The sequence below is a fragment of the Cyprinus carpio genome, chromosome B22 (genome assembly GCF_018340385.1).
Source record: "Cyprinus carpio isolate SPL01 chromosome B22, ASM1834038v1, whole genome shotgun sequence".
Classification (NCBI taxonomy): Eukaryota; Metazoa; Chordata; class Actinopteri; order Cypriniformes; family Cyprinidae; genus Cyprinus; species Cyprinus carpio.
Window position 1 is genome coordinate 1,400,836 of NC_056618.1, and position 17,654 is coordinate 1,418,489.

General features: G+C 38.2%; 1 protein-coding gene and 1 pseudogene across 1 annotated transcript; both read left to right on the forward strand.

Moving 5' to 3' along the window:
* The window catches only part of LOC109062242, a 995,865-nt pseudogene that overhangs the window by 40,811 nt on the left and 937,400 nt on the right, over positions 1–17,654 (forward strand).
* LOC109062193 (DNA replication licensing factor mcm2) lies at positions 102–9,224 on the forward strand. The gene is made up of 16 exons (XM_042748982.1): positions 102–224; positions 926–1,110; positions 3,535–3,707; positions 3,809–4,081; positions 4,162–4,381; positions 4,485–4,692; positions 5,018–5,152; positions 6,121–6,312; positions 6,400–6,493; positions 6,581–6,831; positions 6,966–7,092; positions 7,255–7,367; positions 7,841–8,083; positions 8,222–8,404; positions 8,541–8,696; positions 8,797–9,224. The coding sequence occupies exons 1-16, from the start codon at positions 219–221 to the stop codon at positions 8,905–8,907; spliced, it is 2,670 nt and encodes an 889-aa protein (XP_042604916.1). The 5' UTR covers positions 102–218; the 3' UTR covers positions 8,908–9,224.

The following is a 17,654-nucleotide window of genomic DNA, read 5'->3' on the forward strand; positions in this document are numbered from 1 at the left end:
TACGCCCGCCCCTTTTCACGCGTCAAACCAATGAACGTTCAGTTCGGAACGACGCGGCTGCCACCGGACCAATCACAGTGCTCAGACGCGCTTCCTCAATACATATTCATAGCGCTTCGCGCGCTTTGTGATCACGTGGAGTTTTTCGCGCGAAAAGTCAGTCTTCCCGGGAAAAAACAGTCTACAGTCGAATCGCTGCTCAAGACGGACGTCAGAAGATGGCGGTGAGTGTATTTGTGTCTATTATCTATCTATATGTAAATAAATCGTTTGAATGTAGTTCGAATGTGTTTTAAAGTATTTTAAGTTAGTAGACATGTTCGAGATTATGCGAAGTGTGCATGGCTTGCCTAGTAGGATTGTCTAATAAAGTTAAAATGTAATAAACTAGATATTACAACAAATACAATAAGTATAAGTTCCTATTTACACATAAGTTGTGGTTTTAATTCGATTTCTGTATTAAGTACATGGTTTGTTGTAACTGTAACTGTAAAATTATTTTGTTTATTACAAAATAATTGTAAGAATTATATACATATGAGGGAAATATATGTTTTTACCTTATTTAAAACTGACGTATGTCATATATTCATAAAAAAATATATTAAAAATATTGTCTGTTGAAGAGTTAAGTCAGCTTAAAATGTCCCACGTGGGTAAAACTAGTTTCTTTGTTGTGGTTCAACGGTTATAACTGGCATTTCTTAAATTATATTATAGTAGTGCTTCAGTATTTAACATATTGGCTGACTGACAAGTCTGTTTTTCAAAATTAATGATATTTATTTTCAGTGTTATTACCTCAAGCCTGATGTAGTTACTATTATATTATTTTTTAGTTGTTTTTCATTTTGGCTGACTTTCAGTTCTAGTGTAAAGACTCTTGCTTATACAGCACTAACATGTTTTTGCTTCTAAACAGGATTCATCAGAGTCGTTGCACATGGCCACCAGCCCCAGTCGTGGTTCACGGCGGGGTGACCTGACCTCCAGCCCCGGCAGAGACCTGCCCCCGTTTGAGGACGAGTCCGAGGGGATTCTGGGAGACATTATTCCTGATGAGGAGGACGGAGACGGAGAGGAGCTGATCGGGGATGGGATGGAGAGGTGAGAGGTTGTTCATTATATTAGGAACCTCATGAAACCTGTCAAGAAACATGTCCAGGTCACATTTCATCCCCCAGAAATACAAAAAAATAATGCAGTTAGTCTAGCAACTATATCTGTGCCCTTAAACATTTCTTTTTTTTTTTTTATTCTGATGCAGTGATATGAGATTTAAGATAAATTATAAAATTAAATGATTCCTTCTATTATTGCTTGGACAAAATGGTCCGTGTATCTTTTGGTCATTGGATTTTTTTTGTTTAATATTGAAAGTAGAAAAATGAGAAACGGCTCCTTTTTCGGTTTTTTAAATTTTTTTGCAAAAAACGAAAAAACAAGAATTCGTCTTAATTTGTAGTTTTTTTCTTTCAGGGGTAGAAAAATGAATAAACAGCTTGAATATTCGATTTCTACACGTGGGTGGGAAATTAAACGCCCCTTTCTGCTGATTGGTCAGACAAAAAAAAAAAAAAAAAAAGATCAAACTGTCATCAGTTCTTCTGCAGTTCCTCGTGGCAGAATACTAGTCCTCTGCTGCTGCTGGGGGGGATTTCATAGCCTACCATATTTTCCAAACTGTAAAGTCACTTTTTTAATCATGATATATACTGTGATTTATTCTAAAATGACTTAAATAATGCATTTAACGTCAAATAACCTTAATGTAGACTTTTAAAAATAGGCGCATCAAGCAGCCTACTAGCTGTGTATTGGTTCATGTTTTTGCGCTAAAGCTGTGCATTCTGTTGTTTTCTTTATTTTTCAACGGGACGACATTTTGTAGTCATTTTGAATGTACACAAATAAAAATATGCATTTTTACCATATGACTATAAATGACAACTTATTAAATTATTTCCCCTCTTCAGGAACAAATCCAGGTGAACATCAACTAATTCTCAATATTAATTAAATAAACTGTTTTAGATTGCTGCATATTTCCTGTGCACTTCAATACTGGTCTGTGCTTGACAGTAGTCGTGTTTTTTTTCTGTTTTATTTAACTAGGGTAACTAGTCAGATGTTGTTCTATTAGGTCTACCTTCTTTTTTCCGAAACAGACACACAAAAATGTCCTGCTCGCACTTACCCATTTAATGGCAGAGAACGGTGACTTTCACTTTTCATTCTTTAAGTGGATGCAAATCTGTCATAAAATAATATGCATCTCGTGGCGTATGCTATATTCCAAACGTTCTGAAGGTATACAGTAAGGTTTGGTGAGAAACAAACCAAATGGCAATTAATTACATTTATGTAAATCTTGTTACATTCCTGTGTGCGAGTGCACAAGTGTCAGACTAAATCAGACTACAGTTACTTTTTTTATAGATTACATATTATTCACACAATAGGAATAAATGATTCATCGTTTATTGATTTCTCTTCCTCTTTTTTTTTTTTTTTTTAAATGTTCCTTTCTAAAATAGTCTACCGCTTATATACACTCAGAAAGTTTTCCAGTTTGTTGACATTCACACAGTTATCAGTCATTAATCCGGTGGCTATACAGCATTTAACCAATGGGTTTACAATTACAATTTGTAAGTAATCTACCCAGCTCTGAATATACCCAAGTCAAAAGCATTATTCTGCCGCGCGGAACTGCAGAAGGACTGATGACAGCATGGTTTGATCTTTTTTTTTGTCTGACCAATCAGCATGAAGGGGAGTTTAATTCCCGCCCACGTGTAGAAATCGAATATTCAAGCTGTTTATTCATTTTTCTAACCCTGAACGAAAAAACTAAAAATTAAGCCGAATTCTTGTTTTTTCGTTTTTTGCAAAAAATTTAAAAACGAAAAAGGAGCTGTTTTTCATTTTTCTACTTACAAAATTAAACAAAAAATCGAATGACCAAAAGATACACGGACCTTTTATGAAGCACGTTTCTTTGTTGAACTGAAATATAACACTATAATAATATAGTAATATAGCACTTGTATATATTTGCTCTTTTGTTGGTTTTGATTGCTTCTATTGTCCTCATTTGTAAGTCGCTTTGGATAAAAGCTTCTGCTAAATAACAAAACTAAATTGAAATTTTAAAACAAGCCACAAATCAAATACATAAGTAACACAAATCAAATAAAACTCGTTATTCTAGTCGTTATTACGAGAAAACAACTCTGGTTATGTCGAGATCACGAGAAAATTAAGTTGTGACAACGAGAAAACAAAAAGGAAAAAAAAAAATAATGCATGGCCGCTTAGAACTTCTGTATTATACAGAGGCAAGATATAAAGAAAAACTACCATATACGCCACATCAAAGAGCATTCATCAAAGGAATTTATTGTCTGAATTTCCTGAAACCATGGAACGTTTTTTTCTGTATGCACGCTTACCGAACTGAAAGACCTGTACTCGGTTGGAATACGTGAACTGTTACACCCCTAATTTTTTCTGCGGTAATTTTCACAGAGACTACCGTGCCATCCCAGAACTGGACCGTTATGAAGCTGAAGGTCTGGATGAGGATGAAGACTTCAGTGAGCTCTCTCCCGGTGCTCGTGCGGAAGCAGAAGCGGCTATGAGACGGCGCGACAGAGAACAGGGCCTTGGTATGGGCCGCATAGGACGCGGGCTTCTTTACGGTGCGTGTTTCAGTCATCAAAAAATAATCATTCCACAAGCCACTCAAACAAATAACTGTTATTTTGTCATTTAAACCTGTTTTTGGTTTTGTGATGGACAGACAGTGAAGACGAGGATGACAAACGACCCACGAAGAGGCAGCGGGTTCTTGCGGAGAGGGCAGCCGATGGCGTCGCGATGGACGGCGAGGATGAAGAGATGATCGAAAGCATTGAGAACCTGGAGGACATGAAGGGCCACACGGTCAGGGAGTGGGTTTCAATGGCCGCCCCGCGCCTGGAGATCTACCACCGCTTCAAGAACTTCCTGCGCACACATGTGGACGAGCACGGACACAATGTGTTCAAAGAGCGCATCAGCGACATGTGCAAAGGTGGGTGGCGGATGGTCGTTTGGGAGCACCGTATTACTGATTTCGATGATTCTTGACTTGATATTTTGCGATCTCTACAGAAAATAAGGAGAGTTTGTTGGTAAACTATGAAGAGCTGGCATCCAGGGAGCACGTGCTAGCGTATTTTCTGCCGGAGGCTCCCGCCGAGATGCTTAAGATCTTCGACGAAGCCGCTAAAGAGGTGGTGCTGGCAATGTACCCCAAATACGATAGAATCGCACAAGAAATCCACGTCCGTATCGGCAACCTGCCGCTGGTGGAAGAACTGCGATCACTCAGGTACGAGCAACTCCACGTCTTTTGTTTTTCCTAATATATTAAAAAATATAATTAATTTAATAAATAACATTTTTATTTATTTGCATTTATTTATTTCCTGCAGGCAGCTTCACCTGAACCAGCTTATCCGCACCAGCGGTGTGGTGACCAGCTGCACTGGAGTTCTGCCGCAGCTCGGTATGGTGAAATACAACTGTAACAAGTGTAACTTCATCTTGGGACCCTTCTTCCAGTCCCAGAACCAGGAGGTGAAGCCGGGCTCCTGTCCCGAGTGTCAGTCACTCGGTCCCTTCGAGATCAACATGGAGCAGGTGTGTGACGAAAACCTTTCTGTGTGATTTGCAAATCAGAGTATAGTGCATTTGGGTGAATCTTTAAAGAAAGTGGTGGATTTAATCATTTATTTATTACTGATTTCTCGGGGAAGGAACTAAAAACTAACTTATCTGTTCTAAACAGAATTTAGCAAGTGGCGATTAATCAACCTTTAAATCATCTTATTCAATAATAAACTAATATAGGTTTGAAGAAAATTCTCTTTGCTTTATCTGCTTATGTAAATGTGCTCTTAGGAGACCAGCTTTTTGCCATCTCTTTTTTTCTTCTGATGTTAATGGAGATTCTTGCCTTTCACAGACTGTGTACCAGAACTACCAGCGTATCACTATTCAGGAGAGTCCTGGCAAAGTGGCGGCGGGCCGCCTGCCTCGCTCCAAAGACGCCATCCTGCTGGCTGACTTGGTGGACACTTGCAAACCTGGAGACGAGATTGTGAGTCAACAGACCCTGATGAATACAATATTTATCAAATCAAATCAGTTTGAACTGCCCTGCATTCATCCCAGACAACAGTTTGGTGGCTCTGCATGAAGTTCACTATTCATTTTGGACTTCAGAACCTCTATAGCCATTAAACGTAATTGAATGTCGATTTGTGTATTAAATCGTAAATAAAACACTTTATATTATATAAAATTAATCTAAAATTGGTGTTACTGAGCAATATTAAAGTAAATATGTACGGTAAATACAATATGTCCTGTAAAAAATTTGGACCTGTAAATATTTAAAGTTATCAAAATGAGCCTTTTGTGTTATTTCTGTCATAATTATGTAATTTATTAGTAATATATAACATTTTTTTTTACCTTTAATTAAATCATATAATATTTAATTAAAATTAGTGCTGTCAAACGATTAATCGCAATTATTTGCATCCAAAATAAGTTTTTGTTTACATTTGTGTGTGTGTACTGTGTATATTTATTATGTATATATAAATACACACAAATGCATGTATTTATTTTGAAAATATTTACATGCATATATGTAGTCATATAATTTATATTATTTATAAAATTTTTTTGTTTATTTTTTTTGTGTTTATTAATTTGAAAGAATTAAAAAATATTTAATATTTAAGTGTTACATATTTTTATTAAATTTATTTTTGATTGTTATTAATTGTTTGACAGCACTAATTATAATATGTCCATCTATATGTGGTTTTTTTTTTTCCCCATTATATTATATTGCAAATAATACTTGAATATTATAGGAACTTACAGGAATCTACTTAGGATATTTATATCACTAACTATATAAAATAATATTCAAGTGAAATACCTTTCAAATATGTTTGTATTTATATATCCTATTTTTCTACTATGTAACATTGTAAATAATACTTTGATATATATTTGAATAAAATATAACCTCAAGATTGTATATTTTTACAGGAGCTCACAGGAATCTACCACAACAACTATGATGGCTCTCTCAACATGGCTAATGGCTTCCCGGTGTTCGCTACTGTAATCCTGGCCAATCACATCGCCCGTAAGGATGAGGGCGTGGCAGTGGCAGAGCTCACCGATGAAGACATCAAAGCCATCGTGGCTTTATCCAAAGACGAGCGCATCGGAGAACGGGTGAGCAGTGGTCACACATTACAGTTTGAGCTGTAACGTCAGAGTGTATCCGAAAGTTTCTCCAGATTAATCTCAACTTCCTTCCAGATTTTCGCAAGTATTGGTCCTTCCATCTATGGGCACGAGGACATCAAACGTGGTCTGGCGCTTGCTCTGTTTGGCGGCGAAGCCAAGAATCCAGGTATCCTTTTCACAGCTATTAATTTGCACGTCCTTTAAAGTCCTTCAGAGTCAAAGATGCTCAGTTGTCTTCTGGCTCCCTCAACAGGCGGGAAGCACAAGGTGCGTGGTGATATTAACGTTCTTCTATGTGGAGATCCAGGCACAGCCAAGTCCCAGTTCCTAAAATATATCGAGAAGGTTGCGAGTCGCGCAGTCTTCTCTACAGGTCAGGGAGCTTCCGCTGTGGGTCTGACGGCTTACGTGCAACGTCATCCCGTGAGTCGGGAGTGGACGCTGGAGGCGGGAGCTTTGGTGCTGGCGGACCGAGGAGTCTGCCTCATTGATGAGTTTGATAAGGTGAGCTAGCATTAAAATTTGGACCAGTTTGTAGCTTAAAAGATGTTTTTGATGTACTTTCACCTTTTTTGGACCAGTTTAGAGCAATTTTTAGTTGAATACTTAAGTGAAATAGTTTTTTCTTCTTTATTTAGATGACCGATCAAGACAGGACCAGCATCCATGAAGCCATGGAGCAGCAGAGCATCTCCATTTCCAAAGCTGGGATCGTCACATCACTGCAGGCTCGCTGCACTGTCATCGCTGCCGCCAATCCTATTGGTGTGTTCTGGGAGGGGTCACAATTTTGCCATCGGCACTTCAAGAGTTGCATGTTAATCTAAAATGCAGTCATGTTCTTAATTACTTTCTGCTGGACCAAAAATTGCAGCAGTGGTTTTTGGCAGCAATCATTTTTCTTAGGAAAGTTTTCTTTCTCTTAAGGTGGGCGTTATGACCCGTCTCTCACATTTTCTGAAAACGTGGACCTGACGGAGCCCATCATATCTCGATTTGACATTCTTTGCATCGTAAGAGACACCATCGATCCTGTGCAGGTGAGTCTGTTGACATCTTAGGGTTGTTCACAGTTTTCAAAAAAAAAAAATTTTTTATGTGTATTTTGTATTTTTACTTTTTATGCATTTTGACCATTTATTTACATGACAACAGCATTTTGGGGGCCTGAAAAGTTTCAAAACTTCAAAGTGCAAGTTTTTGAAAACAATACTGTAGTCATCTCTGTGTAAACTACAAAAAAGGTCATGCGCTTGTATATTATGTGTTCATTGTATAGGTATGTGTGAAGTTTACCTCGTGCTCTACTGGCCTGGCACACATAATACTGCCTTTATTAGCCATTTTCGTGGATCCATGTGAACTGGGATCATTTTGATAAAATGTCACTTGTACGCAAAATGTAAAAAAAATTAACCTTTCCATTTTTAGTACATTGTTATCATGTAAACACCCATAACAGTGACTGCCCAAGCTTTGTCAATCGATTTACCGATAATTCTCTTTGGTTTAGGATGAAATGCTGGCTCGCTTTGTGGTGGGCAGCCACATCAAACATCACCCAAGCAACAAAGAAGGGGGCGTGGCCAGTCTAGAGGAGGTGGTGCTGCCAAACACCTTTGATGTCCCGCCCATCCCTCAGGAGCTGCTCAAGAAGTACATCATGTACGCCAAAGAGCGGGTGCGACCGAAACTTAACCAGATGGACCAAGACAAGGTGGCCCGAATTTACAGCGACCTACGTAAAGAGTCTATGGTAAGAGTCGCATTTGAAGCCAAAGACGATTTTAAAATGTTCCACCAATTTTCAGGCCATTCTGGAATTTTTCGGTAAATGCATGCAGAAAACGCAGTTATCGCAGACACATCAGAGTAATCTTATGCTGTCTCGCAGGCTACAGGAAGTATCCCGATTACTGTGCGTCACATAGAGTCCATGATCCGCATGGCCGAGGCACACGCCCGCATGCATCTGCGGGATTACGTGCTGGAGGACGACGTGAACATGGCTATCCGTGTCATGCTAGAAAGCTTCATGCACACACAAAAGTTCAGCGTGATGAGGAGCATGCGGAAGGTAAGCAAACTGATTATATATCGATTTGCCGTCGATTTTCCATTTGTGGTAACTTTGCAAGTCTAGTGACTCCATGGATTCTGTCTGATCCTGGTTACGTTGGTAACTGAACTCGCATTTGTTGTGTTTTTTACAGACGTTTGCACAGTATCTGGCATTCAGACGAGACAACAACGAGCTGCTGCTCTTTGTCCTGAAGCAGCTGGTTTCTGAGCAGGTTGCGTATCAGCGCAACCGTTACGGAGCCCAGCAGGACACCATTGAGATTCCTGAGAAAGATCTGGTGGACAAGGTAACTAATAGATGTTTAAAATCGAAAAGTCCCCATAAGTACTGAAGTTGCATGTGTTATCTGCGAGTTTGTGTTGTAACACTATCTTTTTTGGTTTCAGGCTCGACAGATTAACATCCACAACCTGTCTGCGTTTTACGACAGTGACCTGTTCCGCTCTAACAAATTCTCCCACGACGCCAAGAAAAAGCTCATCGCACAGCGGTTCTAGGCATTCGTTCTGGATTTGTTCACAAGCAGTTGCGTCAAATCTCTTGGACTTGTATATATTCTGTAATGAGGTTGTCAGACAAATCGCTACGTGGATTGAATATTGTTTTTGGTCCTTTCATGAAGTTGTTACCGTAGTCGTTACGCTTGTAGTGACCCGCTTGGCTTATGCAATCTTATTGGCTGCATATGAAATGTCGTTCTTGAACTTTCTATAATGTCAGTTTTGCAGAAATACTGCATTTATTAAATTTGTGATGTAAAAATTACTTTTGTATTGTTATGTTCTGAGCAATAAATCTCAAACTGTGTATGTAATTGACTGTTTTGAATTATTATAGTTATGTAATCTATACTTAACGAAGCTTGTTCGGCGACTGTGAAAAAATATTCTAAAAAAGGTAATTGCAACTATTTCACAATTCAGTTTTTTCCTTAGAATTACAAGTTTATATCTTGTATGTGCAAGATAAACTTAAAATTGTTACATTTTTCTCAAATTTCTGAGTTGGTGCGAATTTGCCTTTATTTCTTTCGATTCTGAATTTACATATCCCAATTTTGATTCTCCCTCAAAATTCACCTCTCACAATTCAATTTTTTTTTCTCAGAATTCTGAGTTTATATTTCCAGATTTTGACTTCCTCAGAATTCTGAGTTTACCTTGCTTTAAAAAAAAAGAATTGTGAAAAGTAAACTCGTTTACGAGTTAAGAACATTCAACTGAGGTTATAAACGTGCGATTCTGAGCATTTGAGAAAAAATCGAATTGTGAGATTTAAATGCGCAATTAAAAACTTTAATGTTGCAGTTAACTTTATTTTCTTTGTTTCTGCGGAAACAAGCTTCCAAAAGATACTGACAGCAGCAATTGGATCGTTCTTTAAAAAAATTGCAAAAAAAAAAATATGTATTTTTTTACATCGATAATAAACTATTTATTGCATTTATTGTATTTTTTTTTGCATTTATTTACAATCTTGGTTGGTTATGCACTGCGTGAAACTTGCGTTGTTGGTCATAATCGGAGCTTTCCGATTGGTCGACATCAGAATTCCATCGCTGGCTGTTCATTCTAGTTTTATTCTAAAAGAAGTCCGCGGCGTTTAGGACCCTGCGTCGCTGCAGCGGCTCGCCTGCAGTCACTGCGCCAGGAATAAAACCCTCCAAAATCCTCAATAAATCGCTGCAAATCCATTCACTGCTAGAAGAGCAGCAGACAAGCCTGCCGTCTAGTTTTGCTCGCAGTCACGCTTGCCGTTCTGCCCAGTATATCAGTTCTGCACAGTCTCGCGCCTCGTCTGCCCATCAGCTGACCTTTTGTTTTTTAATTCCGATGATTAATTCGTGTTAGTGCGTCTCGTCGGTAGCGCACATTGAGGTCAGTAAGTCGCATATGATATCATGCGAACGAACTGAAGCACTGACGCGATAATTTCTCACTGCGATCGTTTAAAGCTGCAGAGATGTCGGTCGCGTCTTTCCAGTGCCTGGTGTTTGGTGAGTTAAGTATTTTTTGTGTTGTGTGAACGATTTCTTTATGTAAATGTATAACAATTTTTTTTTTAATAATTTAAATATATGTAATAAAAATGCTAATGCATTTTATTAGTACTGTACAAATGAGATTTTTTTTACTAACTAATCTATTTTATATATAAAATAATGTCTATTTAAATATATTTCTAGGCCCATTATAATGTTAATGTGTGATGCAAACCAACTTATTGATTATTTAATCACTGATACATGTCACTAGTTTTGTAATAGGGTACAGTAATCACAAGGTTTGATTTACACTGTTCGGTATTGTGTCTGAGAGCAGTATGCATCATCATTAATACTTCTCATTGTCTCCATGAGTGAGGAAAAAAGGGCATTGTTCTTTTCTGAGATGATCATTAATGATTTGTTTGTCACGATCCCCAGCATGAAGAGTGCGGTCACTGAAATCATTCAGGTATTTGTGTTATTGATCAGGTTGTGCAGATTACGGCACACGCCCCTTTTTCCTCCCTATCTAGAGACCGAGCTGATCTGTTCAGGTCCAGTCAGGATTTTCAGCATGATTCATCGTGTAACTGAGAAAAGAACATTTTGCAGCTGTTGTGGACGCTGATTGTGTTTGGCACGCTGGGTGTGTGATGGCTTGTCATGCCCATGAGGCCACAGCTGACACATTGTGCTGGTCAAAAGACGCTCCAGACAGACTGATGACCAGACACAACAATGACAGGTCAGGTTTGTTTAGTCTAATGAGCAGCACAGATTCAGGCTCAAGCCAAGTCCCTGTTCAAAACCCCATTTCACTCTGAACTCAATTGGCATTTGATTATTTGCTCACCCTCTTTAAGTATTTTGTAACATATAATAGTGCCGTCCAAATATCATGGTATAAAAGACATGAACATGGTTTTACTGTGTTGTTATGGTTTTTGTGATATTCTTTCAGATATATTAGACTATCATGTAAATATAATTGTATGTGCATTTAGCATGGTAATCATCCCATACCAAAATATATATCAAAGTATTGCCCAGTTTTTGTGGTATTACTATGGTGATATTCTATGATATTCTTTAAAGTACTTGTATACTGTAAAGTATACAATATATGTCATGGTATATGTCAAAATACTGTATTATTATTATTTAGTTAGTTACTGTACCATGTGGATACCATGGTGTTTTTTTGTAGGTCCTTGGAGTACCGTGTAAATACCATGGTAATCAAGCAATACCATAATGTATATCAAAGTATTACCCTGTTTTTTTGTGGTATTTACTATGGCAATACAATGCCCTTAAACAAATACCTTGGTATTTTTTGAAGTACTTTGGTGTATCGTAAACATTTGATGTCTACGTCAAGGTGTTGTATTGTCATTTAATGTAGGTTATAGTTACAAGATCACCATGTAGAGACCATAGTGTTTTTTACATTTCCTTGGAGTACCATGTAAATACCATGTTAATCACCCAATACCATGATTTATATTGAAGTATTTCCCTGTTTTTGAGGTAGTAGTGTTGTGAAGTACTGTGTTGTCATTTAATTAGGGTTATAGTTACAGTATCATGTTTATACCATGTCAATACCATCATAAAATTGGAAATGCACCATTTGGAGAACAATTTAAATGGTCTTCATTCAGTACTATAGTGCAACTCATTCCCTCTTTAGCGGTATCAAGCACTGCAGACCTGCAGCTGCCAGTCTGTAGACTATAAATCTGACTCTTAACGCTCGATGCCACCTGCACCCACAGGCACTGCTGCAATGTAAGCTGGCACAGCCCAGAAACCCATTCAGGTCGGGTGACATCAGCATTTATCTTGCCGCTCGATTGAGATGTGGCTTTATCTCTGATAGGAAAGGAAAAGAGATGGAGAGGATTTAAGACTGAGAATTAATTGGCAGCCGTATGTATTCACAGAGTGTTGCTGAAGTCCAGGTGTCTCACACTTTAAATTGGGCCAAGCTTTGGTGGGTTTGATGATTTATGAATCATTTTATTCTGTGTTCAAGCTCCTCGTCTCTTTTAGAGAGAGTCTGATACTGGCGCTGGCTGAACTGCTCATATATTTAGTACAATAGCTGCTATGTGACGGATCTGTGTTCGTATCAGATGGCAAAGGATTGTGGCGTCTTGGTCTGAACGGATGAATGCGCACTATATTAAGACGTCTGAAATCAGAAAGAAACAGGTGGGCGCTTGTCATGTCGCGACTGCTCTATGATATAAAAACCACACTGTAAAAGATGTCAAGAACATGTCTGATTCATATTTCATTGCCATTTTGTTTTGTTTTTTAACATTGGGACATTTTCATAACATTTTTTGCTTAATTTATGTTTTTATTTGGAGTGGCATGATGTAGACAGGTTATTGACCATCAGATCTTCCCGAAATAAGATTTTAAATGACCAAATATCCCATATTTTCATTCCGAAGTTAGAAACATCTTTGGGATATTTTATTTGTCTCAGGAAACATACTAAATATTTAATGATAAGCATAAATAAGTAGATTTTTTATTAATTCAGAGAACTGACTAAAGAGAGATTTTTTTTTTCTTACAAAAAATTTAGCACATGACATGTCCTCTTTTCAGTAGTGCCTCCAAGTTCTTCTTTTGTCCTTCAAGTTTATGTACAAATGTTTCATTTGGTTCATCCAACTCCACAAGTGCAAAGATCCCGGATGGGGTTTGTTGCCGCAGTGCCTCTATAAATGAGATATAAGCTTTTATGATTAATGTACCATCCTAACGTGTGTCCAAACTTTGAGAGCATCTCTGGGGCAGAAGGCCAAAGAGCATTCCTTAGAGATCGACGTGTTTGGGTTCAGGCATCAGCAAATTCTCGATTCGCTGTTCAAGCGAGGTCAGAAGTAGCCTTGCAGAAACCGGAATCCACTGAGGCAAAATAAGGTTGCGTCAACCATAATTAATGTGATTTACTGGGGTGGGACGTTGATGGCTAATAAAGACATACATCACAGAGATAGAGGTGACACTGTGTCTGGTACTTCACTTTTGGGATGCTTTACTGGTTGGTAGATGTTTAGGAAGAATCTAAATTTAAATTCTGTAATTATTACTTCTTTTTTTATTCTGAACTAGTATGGCCGTTGTTGACCAGTGACCATTTAGTGATTGTCAAGCTCCAAAAATGTCAATAAAGGCATGATGACAGTCCATATTGCTTGTGCATTGTATTTCAAGTCTTTTGAAGTCGTCAAATTGTTTTGCATTAAGATCAGACACAAAGTCATTATTCACTGATAATCTTGGCTCTAAAATGTTATTTTGAACTATCTATTTGGATCCAAGAACCAAAGATGTTCAGCATCGTCAACATCAAGCCTGTGCAACAAGTTTTTGCACTGTATGTGAAAGCAAATAAGAAAGTGCCATGGCAACAAAGAAGTTGTATAATGTCCAAATTTTGGAGAATTGTATGCTAGCTAAGTATTGATGTTCAACTTCAATAGACATTTTGTTGCACTTTTCCAAGTTGATCGCTGGATATTCAGACTTCCAAAATCTGACGTGAATAGAACGTAGAATGAAGAATGTTTTTCGAAAAATAAAGTGGTCTTTTAATCTTTAATTCTCTCAGATTTACTCAGTAAATGTCATATGGTTATTTGGGATTAAACTCTCCAGCAGTGTCCCATTTTGGAAGTTTCCACAACATTGCATGGCTTGAGTTCACTGGATGTCCCTGGTCTCTAAAACCACTGGAACATTTCCAGAAGGCGAAGTTGACCGATTCATAAATTGGAGCAGGAAGTGCCCGGTTTTCCACCCTGTTAATTACCACACAATCACACACTTTCTAAATATAAAACCAGAGTCGCCGAGACGTCAGCCTGCTGGCCTCCTTAATTAAACCGAGCCTCGCTAGAGAATGTATTTCATTAAACAGATCCATGAACAAAAACTAAAGCCATGTCAGAATTAGAGAACTGTGTAATTGGCTTTTAAAATCCAACTTGGCTCCAACAGAAGAGCAGTTCTTACCCAGTCGCCGCCTTTTTCAGCTATCCAGTGTTTAAACCAATGCTAATCCTGTGGTGACCTGGTAGGGCGAGGAAAGATAAGACCGGGTGGTTTGAGAGACAACAATAAGCCGGGATGATACAGAGCCAGCTGTGGTTGAAGCCCATAAGGGCCGGGACTCAAAAGATGTCTCCAGACAGTGTTTGATGGATGCATACATCCTTGAAACCATCTGTCACTGTTGAAGCTATTAAGAAAGTTTCATTTGAGGTGAAGGAATTGGTTTGGTTCTTTGTTGCTGTGTATTCTGATTTGTGTATTGCAGGAATCCAAATTCAAAACGTGAGCTTTTAATATCTCTTTTTCTTTCATTTAGGTTCAGTTCTCCTGGTTCTGGTGTGTGCCAAGGTTCTGAGTGCTGGTCCAGCTCTCCTACCCAACCCTCTCCACTCCCACGGGGCCAGTCTGGATGTTCCTGTAGGCTTTGAGGAAACATGATGAGGTCTCGAGGGAACGCAGGCATGGCTTCATGGAGAGTTCTCAGGAGAGCTCCGGGTTCTTTAGCGAAGACAGCGAGGATGGCAAGAACGCTCGTATCGAGACCAAAGACACCAGCATTGACCTAAGTGCCATGAATGGTGAGTAGAAGCAGTAATTCAAAACATTATTCATGCATGTTACTACAAAGTCATCAAGTTTATGTAAACTTTCAAAGGCATAAAGAAAATGACTTTCCTTTTTCATCTGATGCCATGAATCTCATTTGTCAATCAAGGGTGAAAATATTCGCTCTGACACTGGAATGACAATTCAGATTCAGAACAAAAAATGTTGGTTGCATATTTACATAAAAAAAGGGTCAAGTACTTATCGTTTGTCAAATGGCGGTGTTAACATATTCACTCTGACAACAACTTGACTTGATTCAATTATGAATGAAATTTGGTTGTAATATTACATTGAAAAATGCATCAAGTGCTTATCATTTGTCAACTAGAAATGTAAATATATTCACATTTAAATATATAAACATTTTGACTTGATTAAATTATGAACAAAATTTGGTTGCACATAATTACAATCAAAAACGGTAACAACTAGAAATGAAACTATAGTTGATCTGACAGCGATCAGATTATTTAATTATGAACGAAATTTGGTTGTATATTTATGATCATACTTGCCATTTGTCAACTTGCTCTGACAAAGTTTTGACGATTCAATTACAAACAAAATTTGACTGCAATATTATATTCGAAAATTTTAATTTCGCAACAAAATTTAATTTGTTGCAACCAAAATTGCATGTCATTTGTATATTAGAAATGTCAGTATAGTTGCTCTGACATTGATCTGACTTGATTCAATTATGAATTAAATTTGGTTGCATATTTATGAGGAAAAATGGGTCAAGTACTTGTCTTTTTTTGGTCAATTATTAGCTCTGACAACTGTTTGACCTACTTACATTATGATTGAAATTTGGTTGTGTATTTGCAACTGGAAAAATGTCAAGTACTTGTCATTTGTAAGCTAGGGGTGTTAATACAGTATTTGCTCTGGCAACGAATTGAATAACGAGCATAATTTGGTTGCAATAGTATGTTCGAAAGTGGGTCAAATGTTTGACATTTATCACCTAGGTGTGTAGATATACTTGCTCTGACAATTATAACACTCGATTCATTTCCTTTTGAAATTTGGTTGTGTATATATGTTCGAAATTGGCTGAAAAAGTACACGCTGCTGCTGTAAATTGGGCAACAAAGGCACTGAATGACGACAGATTCATATTAGGTCAGTACCTCTGTATGACTCAGCCTCTAGACACAGTTATTTAACTCGCAAAACTGACTCGATTGCCAAAGAGGCCGTTAGATGTGTAAAGTGGTGTGAACAACAGCTTTTAGGACTCATTACCGTGCGTCATTTCCTCGACACCTGCAGTCCCCTCCTGATGTTTACCTTTTTTTTGTTGTTGTTTTGTTTTTTGTTGGATTTTTGTAGTTTTTTTGATGTTTCTTTGGTGTTCCTTGCGGATGTGGACATGTTTCGCAGCAGTGAGTAGAGAAAATATACCTACTTTCTACACAACGCCTGGGAATTAATGTGCCTGAAAACAGTATTATTTTTAGTTCACCTGCTAGCTTGCTAACCGCAGTGGCCTGTTTCCGGTGTGTGCGTACGAGGCAGAGAGAAGGACGGAGCTGTCCAATGATTTTCTGCCGTGAGGAGTGAAATGTTTTTGATTTTCTCCGGTGGATATCAGCTTGAGTCAGGTGGCACACTCACACTGTACACTAAGTGAGACATCAATGTTATAATTTCTCATATTAGTGATGTAAACAAACCCATAATCCTAAGTATTAAACCTTGGCACGTAACTCACTCACCACTCACGTTTTCCTTTGAAACATGTTTTGGTTAATAGTTGGACTAATAGTTGGGTGCACTGAATGGACTTGAAGACAACAACACAAACTATCTGCTTTAGAACTCGAGACAAACTTGCAAAATGTGGGTTAATGTTTTACACAAGCGCACATATGGAAGATGGAGTGAATTTGTGGACACAGCAGTAAAATCTGAGCGTGAACACGAGAGCCTGTCACACTCAACCGCTGCTGAATGAGTAACGCGCACGCTGTGTCACACCGCAGACAGGCTTGACTGATCAGCCATATGGAGACACAGGTGGACACAAACCATCAAAGTCAAGTCAAGTCAAGTCTGCTTTATTGTCAATTCTTCACATGTACAGTACATACATACAGAGAATCGAAATTGCGTTACTCTCAGACCCCCGGTGCATACAGATAACACTAACAGTAGAGCCTAAAAATCTAGATCAAATATAAAATATAGGATAAAACTATACAATAAGGGAATGTAAAAAGACATATAGAAAAAATAAAATAAAAATAAGGTTAAATAAAAGCAGCGCAAGGCACATGGCAGATAGAGTGCAAACCAGTGAACAAACAGTGCAGATAAAAAGATTTTTAGTGCATAAAAAAAATATCTTATTCAGTCTGATTAAAAGTGACAAAGTGACAAAGGGCTCAGAGCAGTTATTTTATTAAACTGACTGATGAGGAGGTAGAATGATGTCAGATCCATGGTGAATGAGGTAGTGAGCAGGACCACTGCTGCACAAAGTGACTGGTGCATGACATTCGTATGTTAGAGGGGGGAGGGGGGGTGGAAGGACCTGGGGATGTGGGACTTGGGGGGGGGGGG

Excerpts from the sequence above, each read along its gene's own strand:
- LOC109062193 (XM_042748982.1), top strand. Across the intron at positions 6,494-6,580 it reads CGGCGAAGCCAAGAATCCAG|GCGGGAAGCACAAGGTGCGT; the intron begins GTATCCTTTTCA and ends CTCCCTCAACAG. Across the intron at positions 8,084-8,221 it reads ACCTACGTAAAGAGTCTATG|GCTACAGGAAGTATCCCGAT; the intron begins GTAAGAGTCGCA and ends GCTGTCTCGCAG.